Source organism: Heterodontus francisci, chromosome 29, assembly GCF_036365525.1.
Source record: "Heterodontus francisci isolate sHetFra1 chromosome 29, sHetFra1.hap1, whole genome shotgun sequence".
In the NCBI taxonomy this organism is placed as follows: domain Eukaryota; kingdom Metazoa; phylum Chordata; class Chondrichthyes; order Heterodontiformes; family Heterodontidae; genus Heterodontus; species Heterodontus francisci.
In genome coordinates, this window is record NC_090399.1 from 50,070,216 (window position 1) to 50,092,088 (window position 21,873).

Consider the following 21,873-nt stretch of genomic DNA (forward strand, 5'->3'; position numbering starts at 1 on the left):
CAATCTTCTATCCATGCTAATATGTTACCCCCTACACCATGAGCTCCTACTTTGTGCAATAACCTTTTATGTGGCACCTTGTCAAATCCCTTCTGCAAATCCAAATATAGTACATTAACGGGCTCCCCTTTATCAACAGTGCACCTCACGTTATTCTCATTCCTTACCATGGGTTATTCCCATTCTTTATCCCAGGTTATTCCCATTCCGTATCCTGGGCCACTCCCATTCCATATCCCAGCTCATTCCCATATTGTAAGCCGGCTCACTCCCATTCCGTAACCCGGCTCATTCCCGTTTCGTACCCTGAGTAATTCCCATTCCATACCCCAGGGTCTATCCAGTGTTTCAGACAAGCTGCTGTGTTCGACGCGGCAGATGTGCTGACGACTATCCCCGGGTTTGGTCTGCAAGGATATCCTTATTTGGTAGGTGCCATCATGGTTGGGTAGAATTCCTGTGCTTTGGGGTTTGGAGAGCGGTTTACCGTCTATAAGCCAGGTCACGTTGATGGATGCAGGGAAAAAGCCAGTGACCAGGCAATGGAGATTGAGATTCTGGCCATTGGAGGTCTTCCTGCCATAGACCATCACATCTGGGGCAACTGAGGAGAGAGAGAGAGAGAGAGAGAGATAAAGAGGGAGGGGGAGGGTGGGAGAGAGGGAGAGGGAGAGATGGGTACAGGTTCACTTTAAATGTACATTTTAATGGTTCTCTTCGGCTGGTTTAGTCGCAGATGACGAGGAGTATTGGAAATGACTGGATTGTGAAACGATAAGGACAGACTTGGCGATCAGTCTGTGTGAAAGCCTCACACTGCCCTGCACTCTTGGTGAATTGGTAACATTGACTGCACTCCTCTACATTGGCTGCTCTTTGCAGTGGCTCGGCTGTGTTTACCTGTTTGAATCCTGCAGGCCTCGGAACAGCCGAGAGATTTCCATAAAACCAGATTCCTCACTGAGTGAGTGCCACAACAGCAGTCGAAAAAGAATCAGAGCAAAGACTGAGCCAGCACTGAGAGAAAGAGGGAGTGGGAAAGAGTGGGGGGTCACTGGGCAGAGAGTGAGGTGGGGGGGGGTTCATTGGGGAGACAATGAGGTGGGGGGGGGGGGTCACTGGAGACACAGTGACATGGGGGGGGGTTCACTGGGGAGACAGTGAGTTGGGGGGTCACTGGGGAAACAGTGAGGTGGTGGGTCACTGGGGGGACAGTGAGGTGGGGGGTCACTGGGGAAACAGTGAGGTGGTGGGTCACTGGGGGGACAGTGAGGTGGGGGGGTCACTGGGGAGACAGTGAGGTGGTGGGTCACTGGGGGGAAAGTGAGGTGGGGGGTCACTGGGGAGACAGTGAGTTAGGGATCCCTGGGGAAACAGTGAGGTGGTGGGTCACTGGGGAGACTGTGAGGTGGGGGGGTCACTGGGGAGACAGTGAGGTGGGGGGTCACTGGGGAGACAGTAAGGTGGAGGGTCACTGGGGAGACAGTGAGGTGGGGGGTTCATTGGGGAGACAGTGAGTTGTGGGACTCACTGGGGAGACAGTGAGGTGGGGGGGATCACTGGGGAGACAGGTGGGGGTTCACTGCGGAGACAGTGAGGTGGGGGGGTCACTGGGGAGTCAGTGAGGTGGGATCACTGGGGGAGACAGTGAGGTGGGGGGGATCCCTGGGGAAACAGTGAGGTGGTGGGTCACTGGGGAGACAGTGATGTGGGGGGGGGGTCTTTGGGGAGACAGTGAAGTGCGGGGGGGTCAGCGGGGAGACAGTGAGGTGGGGGGTCACTGCGGAGACAGTGAGGTGGGGGGGGTCAATGGGGAGACAGTGAGGTTGGGGGGAGTCACTGGGGACACAGTGACATGGGGGGGTCACTGGGGAGACAGGTGGGGGTTCACTGGGGAGACAGTGAGTTGGGGGGGGTCACTGGGGAAACAGTGAGGTGGTGGGTCACTGGGGAGACACTGATGTGGGGGGTTCTTTGGGGAGACAGTGAAGTGGGGTGGTCACTGCAGAGACAGTGAGGTGTGGGGGTCACTGCGGAGATAGTGAGGTTGGGGGTGGTCACTGGGGAGACAGTGAGGTGGGGGGGTCACTGGAGACACAGTGACATTGGGGGGTCACTGGGGAGTCAGTGAGGTGGAATCACTGGGGAGACAGTGAGGTGGGGATCCCTGGGGAAACAGTGAGGTGGTGGGTCACTGGGGAGACGGTGATGTGGGGGGTCACTGGGGAGACCTTGAGGTTGTGGGGGTCACTGCGGACACAGTGACATTGGGGGGGGGGGTCACTGGGGAGTCAGTGAGGTTGGGGAGTCACTGGGGACACAGTGACAAGAGGAGGGGGTTCACTGGGGAGACAGTGAGTTGGGGGGGGTCACTGGGGAAACAGTGAGGTGGTGGGTCATTGGGGGTCAGCAAGGTGGGGGGGGGGTCACTGGGGAGACAGTGAGTTGGGGATCCCTGGGGAAACAGTGAGGTGGTGGGTCATTGGGGAGACACTGATGTGGGGGGTTCTTTGGGGAGACAGTGAAGTGGGAGGGTCACTGCGGAGACAGTGAGGTAGGGGGGTCACTGCGGAGACATTGAGGTTGGGGGGGGGGGTCAGTGGGGAGACAGTGAGATGCTGTGACACTCTCCTTGAATTAGAGCGCCTTTGGGTTTCAGTGATTGCTAAGAGACCCCCAGTGCTCTGTGTCCTGTGGCCTCATCATGTTCTGATCCATGAGTCCTCTTCATTGCACCAGGCTCTGTACTCTGCTTTTTACTCTGTGCTGCATCCTGTGCCTATGCTGTCTCTTTTGTGCACTGTGTGGTGCTCTGTATTCTCTGTCCCGTGCCCTGTGCTGTTTTCTGTGCCCTCTGTCCTGTGCTGTTTTCTGTGTTCTCTGTCCTGTGCTGTTTTCTGTGTTCTCTGTCCTGTGCCCTGTGCTGTTTTCTGTGCCCTCTGTCCTGTGCTGTTTTCTGTGTTCTCTGTCCTGTGCCCTGTGCTGTTTTCTGTGCCCTCTGTCCTGTGCTGTTTTTTGTGCTCTCTGTCCTGTGCCCTATTCTGTGCCCTCTGTCCTGTGCTGTTTTCTGTGTTCTCTGTCCTGTGCTGTTTTCTGTGTTCTCTGTCCTGTGCCCTGTGCCCTGTGCCCTTTTCTGTGCCCTCTGTCCTGTGCTGTTTTCTGTGTTCTCTGTCCTGTGCCCTGTGCTGTTTTCTGTGCCCTCTGTCCTGTGCTGTTTTTTGTGCTCTCTGTCCTGTGCCCTATTCTGTGCCCTCTGTCCTGTGCTGTTTTCTGTGTTCTCTGTCCTGTGCTGTTTTCTGTGTTCTCTGTCCTGTGCCGTGCTGTTTTCTGTGCCCTCTGTCCTGTGCTGTTTCCTGTGTTCTCTGTCCTGTGCCCTACGCTGTTTTCTGTGCCCTCTGTCCTGTGCTGTTTTCTGTGTTCTCTGTCCTGTGCCCTGTGCTGTTTTCTGTGCCCTCTGTCCTGTGCTGTTTTCTGTGTTCTCTGTCCTGTGCCCTACGCTGTTTTCTGTGCCCTCTGTCCTGTGCTGTTTTCTGTGTTCTCTGTCCTGTGCCCTACGCTGTTTTCTGTGCCCTCTGTCCTGTGTTGTTTTCTGTGTTCTCTGTCCTGTGCCCTACGCTGTTTTCTGTGCCCTCTGTCCTGTGCTGTTTTCTGTGTTCTCTGTCCCGTGCCCTGTGCTGTTTTCTGTGCCCTCTGTCCTGTGCTGTTTTCTGTGTTCTCTGTCCTGTGCCCTACGCTGTTTTCTGTGCCCTCTGTCCTGTGCTGTTTTCTGTGTTCTCTGTCCGGTGCCCTACGCTGTTTTCTGTGCCCTCTGTCCTGTGCTGTTTTCTGTGTTCTCTGTCCTGTGCCCTACGCTGTTTTCTGTGCCCTCTGTCCTGTGCTGTTTTCTGTGTTCTCTGTCCAGTGCCCTACGCTGTTTTCTGTGCCCTCTGTCCTGTGCTGTTTTCTGTGTTCTCTGTCCTGTGCCCTACGCTGTTTTCTGTGCCCTCTGTCCTGTGCTGTTTTCTGTGTTCTCTGTCCGGTGCCCTACGCTGTTTTCTGTGCCCTCTGTCCTGTGCTGTTTTCTGTGTTCTCTGTCCTGTGCCCTACGCTGTTTTCTGTGCCCTCTGTCCTGTGCTGTTTTCTGTGTTCTCTGTCCTGTGCCCTGTGCTGTTTTCTGTGCCCTCTGTCCTGTGCTGTTTTCTGTGTTCTCTGTCCTGTGCCCTACGCTGTTTTCTGTGCCCTCTGTCCTGTGCTGTTTTCTGTGTTCTCTGTCCTGTGCCCTACGCTGTTTTCTGTGCCCTCTGTCCTGTGTTGTTTTCTGTGTTCTCTGTCCTGTGCCCTACGCTGTTTTCTGTGCCCTCTGTCCTGTGCTGTTTTCTGTGTTCTCTGTCCCGTGCCCTGTGCTGTTTTCTGTGCCCTCTGTCCTGTGCTGTTTTCTGTGTTCTCTGTCCTGTGCCCTACGCTGTTTTCTGTGCCCTCTGTCCTGTGCTGTTTTCTGTGTTCTCTGTCCGGTGCCCTACGCTGTTTTCTGTGCCCTCTATCCTGTGCTGTTTTCTGTGTTCTCTGTCCTGTGCCCTACGCTGTTTTCTGTGCCCTCTGTCCTGTGCTGTTTTCTGTGTTCTCTGTCCAGTGCCCTACGCTGTTTTCTGTGCCCTCTGTCCTGTGCTGTTTTCTGTGTTCTCTGTCCTGTGCCCTACGCTGTTTTCTGTGCCCTCTGTCCTGTGCTGTTTTCTGTGTTCTCTGTCCGGTGCCCTACGCTGTTTTCTGTGCCCTCTGTCCTGTGCTGTTTTCTGTGTTCTCTGTCCTTTGCCCTGTGCTGTTTTCTGTGCCCTCTGTCCTGTGCTGTTTTCTGTGCCCTCTGTCCTGTGCTGTTTTCTGTGTTCTCTGTCCTGTGCCCTGTGCTGTTTTCTGTGTCCTCTGTCCTGTGCTGTTTTCTGTGTTCTCTCTCCTATGCCCTGTGCTGTTTTCTGTGCCCTCTGTCCTGTGCTGTTTTCTGTGTTCTCTGTCCTTTGCCCTGGGCTGTTTTCTGTGCCCTCTGTCCTGTGCTGTTTTCTGTGTTCTCTGTCCTGTGCCCTACGCTGTTTTCTGTGCCCTCTGTCCTGTGCTGTTTTCGGTGTTCTCTGTCCTGTGCCCTGTGCTGTTTTCTGTGCCCTCTGTCCTGTGCTGTTTTCTGTGTTCTCTCTCCTATGCCCTGTGCTGTTTTCTGTGCCCTCTGTCCTGTGCTGTTTTCTGTGTTCTCTGTCCTGTGCCCTGTGCTGTTTTCTGTGCCCTCTGTCCTGTGCTGTTTTCTGTGTTCTCTCTCCTATGCCCTGTGCTGTTTTCTGTGTTCTCTGTCCTGTGCCCTACGCTGTTTTCTGTGCCCTCTGTCCTGTGCTGTTTTCGGTGTTCTCTGTCCTGTGCCCTGTGCTGTTTTCTGTGCCCTCTGTCCTGTGCTGTTTTCTGTGTCTCTGTCCTGTGCCTTGTGTCCCATTTTCTTTGCCCTGAGCCGCACTCAGTCCCCTCTGTCCTGTGCCCTACGCTGTTTGCTGTGCCCTCTGTCCTGTGCTGTTTTCTGTGTTCTCTGTCCTGTGCCCTGTGCTGTTTTCTGTGCCCTCTGTCCTGTGCTGTTTTCTGTGTTCTCTGTCCTGTGTCCTGTGCTGTTTTCTGTGCCCTCTGTCCTGTGCTGTTTTCTGTGTTCTCTCTCCTATGCCCTGTGCTGTTTTCTGTGTCTCTGTCCTGTGCCTTGTGTCCCATTTTCTTTGCCCTGAGCCGCACTCAGTCCCCTCTGTCGTGTGCCCGGTGCTGCTGTATTCCCTCTTCCGCTCGGTGGTCGGAAACTGCACTATTGCTGGATAAGATGAGATCTGTCTCTGAAGGGAGTGATCGTGTGGGAGAGGGATTTCAATTGGTTGTATGGATGTCATACGACAAGATGTTTAGTATCTGACCGACCTTTACGATTTAGGTCCCCGTTGCTGTACATGAGGTATTTCCTTAACCATTTGATGCAGATTTGCTGTGTGTACTGCTTCTTGTATTCGTTATCAGCCTTGTTGTTGTTCCACTTGCGCTTGGTGACCAGGGCAGCAGGTGAGGAGGTAACCCACATCGTGTGCTCCAGGTCGAAGCTGATCAGGTCTCGCCCATTGAAGGCGTACTGACGAACTCCGCCTACAGCGCCGTCATCTCTCAGCTCGCAGCCCGACGTGTATTGCAGGAAGTTCAGTTCTAAATACAGGCAGAGAAGATAGAAAACATCGAAAACATCAATGCTTGAAGAAGAGAAATGGAGTTAAAGCTCAAACACTTGCTGAACAACTCACTAATACACCTCAAAACCAGGGTCACACTCTAACACGAGTGTGTGTTCACCATTACACACCCCTGTGTTCCTGTGTCACACTCAATCACCAGTGTGTGTTCACCATTACACACCCCTGTGTTCCTGTGTCACACTCAATCACCAGTGTGTGTTCACCATTACACACCCCTGTGTTCCTGTGTCACACTCTATCACGAGTGTGTGTTCACCATTACACACCCCTGCAAACCTCTAACATGAGTGTGTGTCCTCAGAATTACGCACTCTTGTGATCCTGGGTGACACTCTAACATGAGTGTGTGTTCACCATTACACACCCTTGTGAACTTGGGTCACACTCTAACATGAGTGTGTGCTCACCATTACACATCCCTGTGTTCCTGTGTCACACTCTGACACGAGTGTGTGCTCACCATTACACATCCCTGTGTTCCTGTGTCACACTCTAACACCAGTGTGTGACCTCAGAATTACACACCCCTGCGAACCTGGGTCACACTCTAACACGAGTGTGTGTCCTCAGAATTACACATCCGTGTGAACCTGGGTCACACTCTAACATGAGTGTGTGTCCTCAGAATTACGCACTCTTGTGATCCTGGGTGACACTCTAACATGAGTGTGTGTTCACCATTACACACCCTTGTGAACGTGGGTCACACTCTAACACGAGTGTGTGCTCACCATTACACACCCCTGTGTTCCTGTGTCACACTCTGACACGAGTGTGTGCTCACCATTACACATCCCTGTGTTCCTGTGTCACACTCTAACACGAGTGTGTGTCCTCAGAATTACACACCCGTGTGAACCTGGGTCACACTCTATCACGAGTGTGTGCTCACCATTACATACCCCTGCAAATCTGGGTCACACTCTAACACGAGTGTGTGCTCACCATTACACACCCCTGTGTTCCTGTGTTACACTCTAACACAATTGTGTGCTCATCATTACACACCCCTGTGAACCTGGGTCACACTTTAACACGAGTGTGTGTCCTCAGAATTACACACCCGTGTGAACCTGGGTCACACTCTATCACGAGTGTGTGCTCACCATTACATACCCCTGCAAATCTGGGTCACACTCTAACACGAGTGTGTGCTCACCATTACACACCCCTGTGTTCCTGTGTTACACTCTAACACAATTGTGTGCTCACCATTACACACCCCTGTGTTCCTGTGTCACACTCTAACATGAGTGTTTGTCCTAAGAATTACACACCCCTGTGTTCCTGTGTCACACACGAACATGAGTGTGTGTCCTCATCCTTACACACCCCTGTGAACCTGGGTCACACTCTAACATGAGTGTGTGCTCACCATTACACACACCTGTGTTCCTGTGTCACACTCTAACACGAGTGTGTGTCCTCAGAATCACACACCCCTGTGTTCCTGTGTCACACTCTAACATGAGTGTGTGTCCACCATTACACACCCCTGTGAACCTGGATCATACTCTAACACGAGTGTGTGTCCTCAAAATTACGCACCCTTGTGATCCTGGGTGACACTCTAACATGAGTGTGTTCTCACCATTACACACCCTTGTGATGCAGGGTCACACTCTAACCTGACTGTGTGCTCACCATTACACACCCTTGTGAACCTGGGTCACACTCTAACACGAGTGTGTGTCCTCAGAATTACACATCCCTGTGTTCCTGTGTCACACTCTAACATGAGTGTTTGCTCACCATTACACATCCCTGAGTTCCTGTGTCACACTCTAACACGAGTGTGTGTCCTCAGAATTACACACCCCTGTGAACCTGGATCACACTCTAACACGAGTGTGTGTCCTCAGAATTACACACCCCTGCGTTCCTGTGTCACACTCTAACACGAGTGTGTGTTCACCATTACACATCCCTGTGTTCCTGGGTCACACTCTAACACGAGTGTACTCTCTTACTTGTCATGTTGCTGTTTGTTCGCTTTGTTGCTATTTGTACATTGGCGAGCGACAGCTTCTCTCGGTCGAGCAATCTCAATGTCTCTTTGTCCCAATAATCTGGCTCCTCCGTTCTATTCATCCAAGGCTGTCGTGGGATATCTCTTTTGCTGTCACTGTCATAGTAGGTTATCTGTACGCCGTCCAGAACACCAACGTGAATGAACTCGGGGAAGTTCACACTGTTAAGCATCGAGGTATAGTAATACCTCAGGTAATGTGACTCTGTCAAAGACAAAAATAAATCACCGTCAGAATGGGCCCACACATCAAGGACCTGCCTCACCCCTCTCTCCACCTCCTCCTGGCCAGAGTCTCACACTGACAATGGGCCCACACATCAAGGACCTGCCTCACCCCTCTCTCCACCTCCTCCTGGCCAGAGTCTCACACTGACAATGGGCCCACACATCAAGGACCTGCCTCACCCCTCTCTCCACCTCCTCCTGGCCAGAGTCTCACACTGACAATGGGCCCACACATCGAGGACCTGCCTCACCCCTCTCTCCACCTCCTCCTGGCCAGAGTCTCACACTGACAATGGGCCCACACATCAAGGACCTGCCTCACCCCTCTCTCCACCTCCTCCTGGCCAGAGTCTCACACTGACAATGGGCCCACACATCAAGGACCTGCCTCACCCCTCTCTCCACCTCCTCCTGGCCAGAGTCTCACACTGACAATGGGCCCACACATCAAGGACCTGCCTCACCCCTCTCTCCACTTCCTCCTGCCCAGAGTCTCACACTGACAATGGGCCCACACATCAAGGACCTGCCTCACCTCTCTCTCCACCTCCTCCTGGCCAGAGTCTCACACTGACAATGGGCCCACACATCAAGGACCTGCCTCACCCCTCTCTCCACCACCTCCTGCCCACAGTCTCACACTGACAATGGGCCCACACATCAAGGACCTGCCTCACCCCTCTCTCCACCACCTCCTGCCCACAGTCTCACACTGACAATGGGCCCACACATCAAGGACCTGCCTCACCCCTCTCTCCACCACCTCCTGCCCACAGTCTCACACTGACAATGGGCCCACACATCAAGGACCTGCCTCACCCCTCTCTCCACCACCTCCTGCCCACAGTCTCACACTGACAATGGGCCAACACATCAAGGACCTGCCTCACCCCTCTCTCCACCTCCTCCTGCCCAGCAAATAGAAATGGGCAACAGATAAATTATCAAGTCAAAGTTTGTTTGATGACGATAAATAAAACACAAATGAGAGGGGTAGGGCTAGAGGGTGAGGGGAGAGACAGGGTGGGAAGGCAGAAGGAGGGAGAGGGCGAGGGAACTGGGGGGGGGAGAGGAGAGGGGGCAGGGAAATAGGGTGAGGGGAGGGAGGACGAGTGAAGTAGAGGAAGGGATGGGGAGAGGAAAGCAGAGGAGGAAATGGGGTAGGGACGCTAGGAGGTGGGAACAGAGTGCAAGGGCAGAGGTGCAGAGGAATTGAGGGGAAGGGAACAAAGGGGGAGGGTAAAGAGAGAAAGGTAGGAAAGGGGGAGGGGAGGGAAAATTGGAGTAAGGAAGTGTGGAGGAGGGAAGTGAGAAGGAGGGGAGAGTTGGAAAGGAAAGAGAGGAAGAGGATGAGGGAAGAGAGGGGGGGGCGGAAGAAAAGTAGGTGGGGAGGGGGATGGGAGAACAGAGTACAGAATAGAGCCATAGGGAAGATGAGGGAAGGGAGGGAGAAGGAAGAGGAAGAGGGGAAAGAAAGGTAGAGAAGAGAGGGGGAGAGAGAAGGAGTGGTGAGTGGACAAGGGAATGAAGGAGGAGGGAAGATTGGGAGAGGGGAGTGGGGAGAGAGGAGGGTGGTACAGGAGGGAATTGAGGAAGAGGGAGGGGGAAAGTGTGTTGAGAGAAAATAGGGGGAGGAGGGAAGAGAAGTGGGGGAAAAGAGGGAGAGCTTTACTCTGTATCTAACTCTGTGCTGTACCTGTTCTGGGAATGTTTGATGGGACAGTGTAAAGGGCGTTTTACTCTGCATCGAACCCTTTTTTTAAGACATTTTATAAAATAACTATGAAAACAGATAAATAAAACAAAAATTCAAATTAAAATGTCATTCTCGGTGTCGATGATGCACTCCAGTCTCTGCGGTGCCCACCGGCTGTGGAAGGCCTCAAGCGTACCGACGAACACCACATGTTCCTTCTCCAGGGACACCTGGGCATGAACACAACCGTGAAAGAGGGGCAGGTAATCAGGGTGGACGGACCCTCCGATGGCCTGCAGCCTGCACCTGTGAATTGCCACATTGGCCAGGCCCAGGAGCAGACCGATTAGGAGATCCACCTCCCGGCCCACGCCCCTCCGGACCGGGCGCCCAAAGATCAGGAGCGTGGGGCTGAAATGCATCCAGAACTTGAGGAGCAGGCCCTTCAAATACTCAAACAGGGGCTGCAACCTCACACACTCCATATACACATGGAACTCAGACTTGTCCAGGCCACAGAAATTACAGGTGGCCCGGGAGTCCGTGAACCTGCTTAAAAGTCTATTGCATGGGACTGCCCTGTGCAGCACCCTCCACCTCAGGTCCCCAGTGTAAACGGGGAAGACTCCCGCGTACAGAGACCTCCACCGGGGTTTCCCTTCGCCGCCAGATGGCAATGTGGACCGTCAAGGCGTGTCTGGCTCGCTGACAAGGGCGATGAAGTGCAGAGGTGCAGGAGCAGCCCGTACAGGAAACCCCTCTGCGCTGTTTAGAATGGCACGGAGGGCATTTCCGAGAGGCGGCTCAGGTTGTGCGGGACCGGCTCCTGAGGAGGGTTTCGGGGCCTGGGTCCGATGAGCAGTTCCGGCTGAACGGGGTTCAGCTCGGCCGGGAGCGTTCCATACTCCCGATACCCCTCGTCACCTGCAGTGAGGGGTGTCCCGGGGACTTCAGCTACTCCTTCGCCTGTCGGTCTGTCCCCAGAGCCAGCTCCCTGGACAGCTGAGGTGCTTTCCTCCGCCGGCGGGGGAGCGCCCTGACTGGAGGCGACCATGTTCCAGAATCTGAATAGATCCCGGTAAAAGACAGGCAACTCCCTCAGAGAGGCGCGGCTAACGGTCTCCGCCGGGAGCTGCCTGTCGTCTTGAAGGCAGTGCCCTGGCGGAAAAAATACGTCATCAGTGCACACCATCTGGGAGGACGCTCGACGTACAAGTATCTCTGCGGGGTCCGAAGATGGAGAGTCGCAGCCTGGGTGCGGACGCACACCAGTGACTGGCCGCCCTCCTCGATCGGAAGACTCAGGACCGTGGCAGAGACCCAGTGTTTCCTCTTGCCCCAGAAGAAATCGACGAGTTTCTTCTGGATCTTGGTGGGACATGCAAAGGGCAGGGCCAAAGTGACCAACCGGTACCACTACATTGAGGCCACCAGTTGGTTTACGACCGGCCCTCGGCCCCTGTAGGAAAGCACTTGGAGCAGTCCTGTCCAGCACCCCAGCCAAGCGGTGACTTGCGCCTCCAACTCCTGCCAGTTTGCCGGCCAGGCTTCCTCAGCGGGGCTAAGGTGGACTCCCAGATAAAGGAGGTGCATGGTTCTCCACGCAAAAGGTGTTAGCTTCTCCGATAGGGAGCCCACCACTGACCCACCAGGAATCCGGAACATTTCACCCAAATGATCCTCGCGGAGGACGTGGCAGAAAAGGTCTGCTGGCAGTCGCGCATCCTCCGCAAGTCAACGGGATCTGTGACCGCGTGGAGCACGTCATCGGCGTAAGCCAAGAGGACGACCCGTATGGCTGGGCCTCGTACAGCCAATCCCATCAGGGACGGCTCCATGCAGATGGTATACATTGGCTGGATATGGGGCATCCCTGACGCACTCCTCTCCCAAAGCGAAGGGGCGCTGTCAAGGACCCGTTAACTTTGACCAGACGCTCTGTGGCGGCGTATATAAGTCGGACCCGGTCCTCAAAATGCAGCCCAAGTTCGAATGCACGCAGAGTCCCGAAAAGGTATTCTTGATCCACCCTGTCAAATGCCTTCTCCTGATCGAGGGAGAAAGGTGACCGACAGGCCAGTCCTCTGGGAAAGATGGATCAGGTCCCGGACCAGGTGGATGTTGTCCTGGATGGACCGGCCCGGGACCATGTAGGACTGGTTGGGGTGGATCATGTGGGCCAGCACGGAGAATAGGCAGGTAGACATCGACAGGGCAAAGATCTTATAACCCGTACTGAGGAGGGAGACCGGAGGCCAGTTTTTAAGCAAGTGGAGATTGTCCCTCTTCGGCTGCAGGACGATGACCGCCCTGCACCACGAGATGGGCATCTCCCCAGTCGTCAGGCTTTCCCCCAGGACCTGCGTGTAATCGTCCCCCCAGGACGTCCCAGAACGCCCTGAGGAACTCCATGGTCAGCCAGTCCAGTCCTCGGGATTTGCCCCTCGAGAGCTGGTAGAGGGCGCCGGTCAGCTCCGTCAACGTGAGCGGAGCCTCCAATCCTTCGGTGGCCTCTGGGATGACCATTGGCAGGTCTTCCCACAAAACTCTGCGCGCTGATTGGATCCGGAGAGAACAATGCACTGTGATAGGTACAGACCAGGAGGTCTATTCCCTACGGATCTGTGATGGAGGATCCGTCGTCGGCCAGCAGCTCAATGAGCTGCTTACGGAACCCCTACCATTTTTACAGCAAGTAGAAGAAGGGCGAGGCGCAGTCCGAATCTTCCAGGATATGGATCCGCGACCTCACGTACCCGCCTCGGGACCCTATGAGCTGCAGGCCCCTCAGCTCGCCCTTCCTCTCTTTGTATGTCTATCACAGGGCCGGGTCCACGACGGCATGACCGAGGCGGGACTCCAAGTCGAGCGCTTCCCTCTCTATGCGTCTGATCTCGGCTTCTCGCCTCTTGGTCGACCCCTTCGCGTACTCCTGACAGAAGACACGGGTGTGAGTCTTGCCGACATCCCACCATAGCCTCAAAGAGGGGAATCCCCCTGCTTCCTTCTCCAGTCGGCCCAGAATTGACGAATGAGTCCCGCAATCGCTCGTCCTCCAGCAGCCGGTTGTTAACGTGCCAGTACCTGTGTGCTGAGCAGAGTGAACTCTTCCCACACCAGGTGGTGGTCCAAGCAAGGCACCAGCCACATGGAGGCCGCCGAGATGTGGGAGATGTACGTCTGCAAAATGTAGAGGCAGTCGATTCGGGACCCTCCTCCTCCAGACCTCCATGTGAAGGCGCTGGAGTCGGGATGGAGATTCCGCCAGATGTCCACCAAGCAAAGGGAGCTGATCAGTTCCCTCAACTTTTCCACCGACGCTTGGCCACGCTGGGAACCGCAGCGATCCCCCACCTCGAGTTTTCAGTTAAAATCCCGCCCGAGGATGATGCACTCGCCACTATTGATAGAGCTCAAGAGAGCGGACACTTCTTCAAAGAAGTGCGCTCGCAATGCACCGGGCCTGGGCATGTACACGTTCACAAAGTAGAGTGGCACGCTACCCAGGCGAACGGCGAGGTGGAGCAAGCAGCCCGGCATGAGCTCCTTGACCCCCAAGATCTTCGGCTGAAAGGTCGGGGCCAACAAGATAGCCACCCCTCCAGAAACAGAGTGAGGTGACTCATGTAGACTCCAACAAGATAGCCACCCCTCCAGAAATAGAGGTGAGGTGACTCATGTCACTCCAGGAGCCAGGTGACTTCATCTCCCAGAACGGTGTAGGTTTCCTGCAGAAAGCTCACCGCATATCTCCCTTCCCTAAGGACAGAGATTGTGAAATCTGCGGTGAGACGCCCTGCTGCCGTTGATGTTGAGGCTGGCTATAGTTATCTTCATGTCAAAGGTACTTAAAAACCGTCACCAAAACGTCACTGTGAGGAGGGAGCGGAAGTGCACCTGGCCTTCCATTCCCACAGCAACCCATTGAGGAACGCATTAAATCGGCACCTCTCAACCAGTTTCACGCCCATGCCCTTCCCCGCTTTCTTGAGGGCGGTACGGATGGACCGGATAATCAGCGCCAGATTCGACCAATGGCCAAGGGCCAGCTGAACTTTATTGAGGCAATCCCTGCATGCCGTGAGGAAATCCCGGAGTTCCACCGTGGAGATGAGAGGAGACTTGGTGGGAGGCACGAGGGACTCCACCGCCTCACTGGCGATGGAATCAAGATCGTCCTCTGTGCCCCACATCGAGTCCCCATCCTCCTCCGGGTTGTCACTGCCAGCGGCTGACACACCCACCACACGGTGTGGGGCGGACATCCCGTTCGCGCCAGCTGGTCCTGGCCCCGTCACGATCCCACCCCAGGATCGATGGCGGAGGAGTCCTCTCTGGGTTCTACTGTGAAAATGGAGCCTATGGGCACCAGCAGTTCAGGACGCCCTCCACCTCTGTACCCAGGCCAATGAGCAGTCCAGGGGAGACTCCGGAAATCCAGCCGGAGCCAAGACCGGAGGTGGAAAGGAGGCCATCTCCCTCCCCACCAGCGTCCACAGGCCCAGCAGATGGGGCAACATTTTCAACTATAACTGGGTTGGGTACACCCTGGTCAGGGGTGGATTTTGGCTGGGAGGGCCGACCCTTTGGGGTCTTGCCCTCCCTTCCACTCAGGGTACCAGACCCAGTGGCAGAATGGGAGGCTTCTCCAGGAACATCCCCAGGCTCCCCCACCACAATCAGGGCTCCACTTGCTCCTTCAGGAGGGGCTGCATGTACAGGGGCCTCCCCCTCCTCCTCTCCTCCATCCTAAGGGCTAGGGAGCTCCTGCCCAGGCTTTACAGTCTTGATGGTGGTGGCGGCAGGGAGAACCTGGGGACCCGAACCAGGAGAGAGCTCCCCTCCAACAGATGGGCCCTGTGTTGCCTCCGTGGAGGGGTGCCTTCTCCTCTTTTTCCCACTTGGGCGCGGAGGTTCAGAAACCTCCATGTTATCAGAGGCCTCCACCTCGGCACCCTCCTTTTTTTCAGTTATCCTGGGCCTGAGGTGGGTTCCCCGGGACTGGGACTTGGGCTGAGCTCAAGCTCGGGTTGTGCCATGGTGTCTCGGGGAACCGCCTCTTGGGGTTTATTTTTCCTCCGCATCTTCCTTCCACAGGGATGGGCACCCCACTCCCCGTCGGTGGCCATGAAAACCACAGCCTCCGGAACCCACTGAGCTGTATGTGTTGAAGGTGCAGGGGGAGTGGGAGGAAGTGCAGTGGCACCACCCTGGGCTGCCGAGGTGGAGTTGGCGGCCGGGAGGTTGGGGCAGTTCTTGCGAACATGCCCCACCCTCTTGCAGACATGGCACCACTTCCCATCCGAGGTCCAGAAGACGGTAGGCCATCCCCTGGAACTCCACACTGAAGTGGCCTCCAAGACCTCTTTCCGCGCCAGCTGCATAAATAGCTGGTGCCGGAAGGAGTAGACATGCCAGAGGCTGTTTTCCCGAAGACCGAGTGGGACTGGAGTGAGCCCTGACCTCACCTGCCACAGATGGTGCAGGTGGGGGAGAAGGAGCTCACTGGGAATGAATGGCGGGAATTTGATAGCATTATCAGCTGTGCGGTGGCCCCCAGAGGCTCCACCAGCAGGAAGGTCCCCTCCACAGTGAGCCCCTTACTCAGGGCCAAGGATACCGCCCGCTCGCCTTCCCGTACATCTTTGAGGCTGCCACAATGGCCAAGGGGCTGACAACCTCGGCCATTGCCTTTACACAAGCCTCTATAGTCATATTGGGGTGGGGATAGCTCTTTACCACCATGGCTATACGTAATTTAATTTAAAGGGTGATGGGATCACATGGGCAGCCACAGAGGCTACAGCCGCATTGGTTTGAGAGGGCCCCGCCATGATGGGCTTGCCATGATGGGCTTGCCATGGGTGCAGGGAGCCCTAGCAAAACTGCAGTCAATGGGAATCAGGGGAAAACTCTCCGCTGGTTGGAGTCATACCTAGCGCAAAGGAAGATGGTTGTGGTTGTTGGAGGTCAATAATCTGAGCTCCAGGACATCACTGCAGGAGGTCCTCAGTGTAGTGTCCTAGGCCCAACCATCTTCAGCTGCTTCGTCAATGACCTTCCTTCAATCATAAGGTCAGAAGTGGGGATGTTCACTGATGATTGCACAATGTTCAGCACCATTCGTGACTCCTCAGATACTGAAGCAGTCCGTGTAGAAATGCAGCAAGACCTGGACAATATCCAGGCTTGGGCTGATAAATGGCAAGTAACATTCGCTCAACACAAGTGCCAGGCAATGACCATCTCCAACAAGAGAGAATCTAACCATCTCCCATTGACATTCAATGGCATTACCATTGCTGAATCCCCCACTATCAACATCCTAGGGGCTACCATTGGCCAGAAACTGAACTGGAGTAGCCATATAAATACCATGGCTACAAGAGCTACAAGAGCTACAAGGTCAGAGGCTGGGAATTCTGTGGTGAGTAACTCACCTCCTGACTCCCCAAAGCCTGTCCACCATCGACAAGGCACATGTCAGGAATGTGATGGAATACTCTCCACTTGCCTGGATGGGTGCAGCTCCAACAACACTCAAGAAGCTCAACACTTTCCAGGACAAAGCAGCCTGCTTGATTGGCACCCCATCTACAAACATTCACTCCCTCCACCACCGACGCACAGTAGCAGCAGTGTGTACCATCTACAAGATGCACTGCAGCAATGCTCCAAGGCTCCTTAGACAGCACCTTCCAAACCCAGGATCTCTACCAACTAGAAGGACAAGGGTAGCAAATACATGGGAACTCCACCACTTGCAAGTTCACCTCCAAGTCACACACCATCCTGACTTGGAACTATATCGCCGTTCCTCCACTGTCACTGGGTCAAAATCCTGGATCTCCCTTCCTAACAGCACTGTGGGTGTACCTACACCACATGGACTGCAGCAGTTCAAGAAGGCAGCTCACCACCACCTTCTCAAGGGCAATTAGGGATGGGCAATAAATGTTGGCCTGGCCAGCGATGCCCACATCCCATGAATGTATATTCAAAAATGCGTTGGAATAGTCAGGTCCAGAGGTAACACAGAGGCATGAATGAAGGATGAGGGCTGCGGGAAGAGAGTGAAGCAGCAGAAGGAGATGACTGGTTAGCCTCAATCTTTGTGACGAAAATATCCCTGAGCTCCTCGCAGGTTGTTGGAGGTGAAGATGGGGCAGACATGGGTGAGGATTTGGAGAAGATTATGAAGAAGAAAAGCCGAAGGCTATTTCAGCATTTCAGAACAATCCTGGAGTAGAAAATAGTTTCAACAGTTACAGAGAAGAGAGGGCACTTTCCCACTGTGCGAGGAACAGAAGAACAGGAGGAGGTCACTAACAACCCTTTGCTTCATATTCCTGGAGACACTTACCTCAGATTTAAATGTCACTGCCAGCAATTGGCTCAGTTAATCAGACTCTCACCTCGAAACCAGAAGATTCTGGGTTCAAGACCAATTCCAAAGGCTTAAATACAGAAGGTTACTGAGGGAGCACTGCAGTGTCGGAGGGTCTGTACTGAGGGAGCACTGTAGTGTCGGAGGATCTGTACTGAGGGAGCACTGCAGTGTCGGAGGATCTGTACTGAGGGAGCACTGTAGTGTCAGAGGGTCAGTACTGAGGGAGCACTGCAGTGTCGGAGGGTCTGTACTGAGGGGGCACTGCAGTGTTGGAGGGTTGGTACTGAGGGAGTGCTGCACTGTCAGAGGGTCAGTACTGAGGGAGCACTGCAGTGTCGGAGGGTCTGTACTGAGGGAGCACTGCACTGTCGAAGGGTCAGTACTGAGGGAGCACTGCAGTGTTGGAGGGTCTGTACTGAGGGAGAACTGCAATGTCAGAGGGTCAGTACTGAGGGAGCACTGCAGTGTTGGAGGGTTGGTACTGAGGGAGTGCTGCACTGTCAGAGGGTCAGTACTGAGGGAGCACTGCAGTGTCAGCGGGTCAGTACTGAGGGAGCACTGTAGTGTCAGAGGGTCAGTACTGAGGGAGCACTGCAGTGTTGGAGGGTCAGTACTGAGGGGGTGCTGCACTGTCAGAGGGTCAGTACTGAGGGAGAACTGTACTGTCAGAGGGTCAGTACTGAGGGAGTGCTGTACTGTCGGAGGGTCAGTATTGAGGGAGTGCTGCACAGTTGGAGGGTTGGTACTGAGGGAGAACTGCAGTGTTAGAAGGTCAGTACTGAGGGAGAACTGTACTGTTAGAGGGTCAGTATTGAGAGAGAACTGCAGTGTCAGAGGATCAGTACTGAGGGAGAACAGTACTGTCAGAGGATCAGTACTGAGGGAGCACTGTACTGTCAGAGGGTCAGTACTGAAGGAGAACTGTACTGTCAGAGGGTCAGTATTGAGAGAGAACTGCAGTGTCAGAGGGTCAGTACTGAGGGAGAACTGTACTGTCAGAGGGTCAGTACTGAAGGAGAACTGCAGTGTCAGAGGATCAGTACTGAGGGAGAACAGTACTGTCAGAGGATCAGTACTGAGGGAGAACTGTACTGTCAGAGGGTCAGTACTGAGGGAGTGCTGTACTGCCAGAGGATCAGTACTGACGGAGAACTGCACTGTCAGAGGATCAGTACTGAGGGAGAACTGTACTGTCAGAGGATCAGTACTGAGGGAGCACTGTACTGTCAGAGGATCAGTACTGAGGGAGCACTGTACTGTCAGAGGGTCAGTACTGAGGGAGAACTGTACTGCCAGAGGATCAGTACTGAGGGAGAACTGTACTGTCAGAGGATCAGTACTGAGGGAGCACTGTACTGTCAGAGGGTCAGTACTGAGGGAGAACTGTACTGGCAGTGGGTCAGTACTGAGGGAGCACTGTACTGCCAGAGGATCAGTACTGAGGGAGAACTGTACTGTCAGAGGGTCAGTACTGAGGGAGAACTGTACTGCCAGAGGATCAGTACTGACGGAGAACTGCACTGTCAGAGGATCAGTACTGAGGGAGAACTGTACTGTCAGAGGGTCAGTACTGAGGGAGAACTGTACTGTCAGAGGATCAGTACTGAGGGAGCACTGTACTGTCAGAGGGTCAGTACTGAGGGAGAACTGTACTGCCAGAGGATCAGTACTGAGGGAGAACTGTACTGTCAGAGGATCAGTACTGAGGGAGCACTGTACTGTCAGAGGGTCAGTACTGAGGGAGCACTGTACTGTCAGAGGGTCAGTACTGAGGGAGAACTGTACTGCCAGAGGATCAGTACTGAGGGAGAACTGTACTGTCAGAGGATCAGTACTGAGGGAGCACTGTACTGTCAGAGGGTCAGTACTGAGGGAGCACTGTACTGCCAGAGGGTCAGTACTGAGGGAGAACTGTACTGTCAGAGGGTCAGTACTGAGGGAGAACTGTACTGTCAGAGGGTCAGTACTGAGGGAGCACTGTACTGTCAGAGGGTCAGTACTGAGGGAGAACTGTACTGTCAGAGGGTCAGTACTGAGGGAGCACTGCAGTGTTGATGTTATCAATTAGTCAAGCATCATCTGCCTTATATAAATCCATGCTGGCTATCTTTAATTAACTCAAACCTCTCCAAGTGCCTGTTGATATTTTCTCTGATTATTGTTTCTAAAATCTTACCCACAGCAGATATTAAACTAACTGGCCTGTAGTTGCTAGGACTGTCCTTACACCTTTTCTTGAATAAGTCTGCTTCCAATTAAGCTGTTCTACCTTACATCCTTCCTTGCTTTTCTGTATTAGGTGTCTAAACCTTATGATACGATTGTCCCCCCACAGACACTGAGGCCACTTGGTCCACTTCCTTTCCCAGCACGTTTATTTTTAATTTTCCTACTATCGCTGGTATGTTATCCTCTTCCTCTATGTGACAATGAATACAAAGGACATATTTAATAACTCTGTCATGTTATCTCTTACAATACTGCCTGTGTCTGTCTTTAATGGCTCACAATTCCCTGAGCCACTCACTTACTCTTAATATATTTCGAGAAACTTTTACCAATTGCCTTTATATTAATTACCTGAACTTTTTTCCCCGTATCCCCGTATTACAACTCTCAGTATAATCATTATGTTCCTGTGTTACTTTCTATATTTCTCATAGTCTTCCATGTTATCACTTGTCTTTGTATTTGAGCACTTGGACTTTATACTGTGTCTTATCTCACATGTGGACTTTGGTTGCGTGACTGTACAAGTGGAATTTTTAATCTTTACGTGTAAGTTTTGGTCTTGAATTGTACTAAATACTTTGTTGAATATCTCCCTCTATTTTTCTGTCCGTCTATCTAAAAACAGCTCAACCCAGTTTAATGTCTTCAGCTTAAGTTTTATTCACTCGAAGTCAACCTTGCTTAAGTTTAAATTCTTGGTTTGTGTGATCTTTCTCCTTCTCAAACAAAGTTAAGCAGTATCATTTGATGTTCACTGTTTGCAAGCCGTTCCCTGACTGTCATGGTTTAAATTAATTCGGCCTCATTTCCGCATAACTCAAACTAGTATGGCTTGTTCCCTTGTTGCTTTAAAAAAAAATTGAAATCTGCCCAGCAAACACTCCAGAAATTTGCAGCCTTCACAGCCTCAGATCTTTAGCTTCTCCCAATCGATGTTAAAATTAGAATTGCCCATTTGAAACATTTTCCATTTGCTCCAAGCTTCTCTGATCTCAGTGTTTGTACATCCTTCTGTCAGGAGACCTGGAGACAAATCCTATCAGAGTCTTCCACACTGTACTGTCTTCAATGGTGTAAAATATCAGACTGGGTGTAGAACAGGAGGCTGATCAAACATCACCCATTTCAAACCCTCACCCAAAGTTTAACATTAACCCCATCGAGAGACAGAGAGAGAGTGAGAATGGAAAACTGAATTCTGTACTTACCGGGACAGACCCAGGAAAAACACAGGGAGATGGAGAAAAGGATCAGCAACATTCTGGGAATCCACTGTCCCTATTCCATCAGTCACTGGGAATAAAACACTCCGGGGGGGGGGACACAATTACTGCTTATTAACTGGAAAAACAGGTAAAACAACAAACCGACCTAGACCTTATTTACAGTCGAACTTAAACTTTGATCATTTCCTGAAATATAACTGCAGAACTAAAGGCAGATGATAGGTTAGTCTGTGAAAAATAACCCAATGAAAGGGATAAGCAGCTGCCTGTCACCAGTTACCAGGAAACTGAGACTCAGACAGGTTGCGATTCAGACTGTGAAACAGAAACTCTGAGTGAGATTGAACAGGTCTCATAGACCAGCTCCAGTGTAAAGAGAGGAGACACTGGGATCCTGGGCTCCCCGCTCACAGTAAACACACTGACACTGGTCCCACTCCCACTGGGAACTGTTAAACTGTCTCTGGTCAGACTGGAGTTATACCACAACAAGTTACATTTATAAACCACCTTTAATATAGGGACTATCACAAAGGGACATCACAGAGAAACTCACTAACAGGAGGAGAGGGGAGAGAGTGACACTTACAGGAAGAGAGTGAGGGGAGGGAGTGACACTAACAGGAGGAGAGTGAGGGGAGGGAGTGACACTAACAGGAGAAAAGTGAGGGGAGGGAGTGAGACTAACAGGAAGAGAGAGAGGGGAGGGAGTGAGACTAACAGGAGGAGAGTGAGGGGAGGGAGTGACACTAACAGGAGGAGAGTGAGGGGAGGGAGTGACACTAACAGGAGGAGAGTGAGGGGATGGGACAGTTTTGGATCCATCAGGTGTGATGTGG

General features: G+C 53.1%; 1 protein-coding gene across 1 annotated transcript in view; it reads right to left on the bottom strand.

Annotated features, from left to right (window-relative positions):
* LOC137346280 (class I histocompatibility antigen, F10 alpha chain-like) overlaps window positions 1-21,242 on the bottom strand; it is a 33,171-nt gene extending 11,929 nt beyond the window's left edge. Inside the window, exons 1-4 of the mRNA XM_068009747.1 lie at window positions 21,017-21,242; window positions 8,204-8,467; window positions 5,911-6,186; window positions 329-604 (exon numbers count right to left, since the gene is read on the bottom strand). Coding sequence (XP_067865848.1) covers window positions 329-604; window positions 5,911-6,186; window positions 8,204-8,467; window positions 21,017-21,068 — 868 coding nt within the window. The 5' untranslated portion in view covers window positions 21,069-21,242. The remainder of the gene's footprint in view (window positions 1-328; window positions 605-5,910; window positions 6,187-8,203; window positions 8,468-21,016) is intronic.
* Window positions 21,243-21,873: the final 631 nt, after the last annotated feature.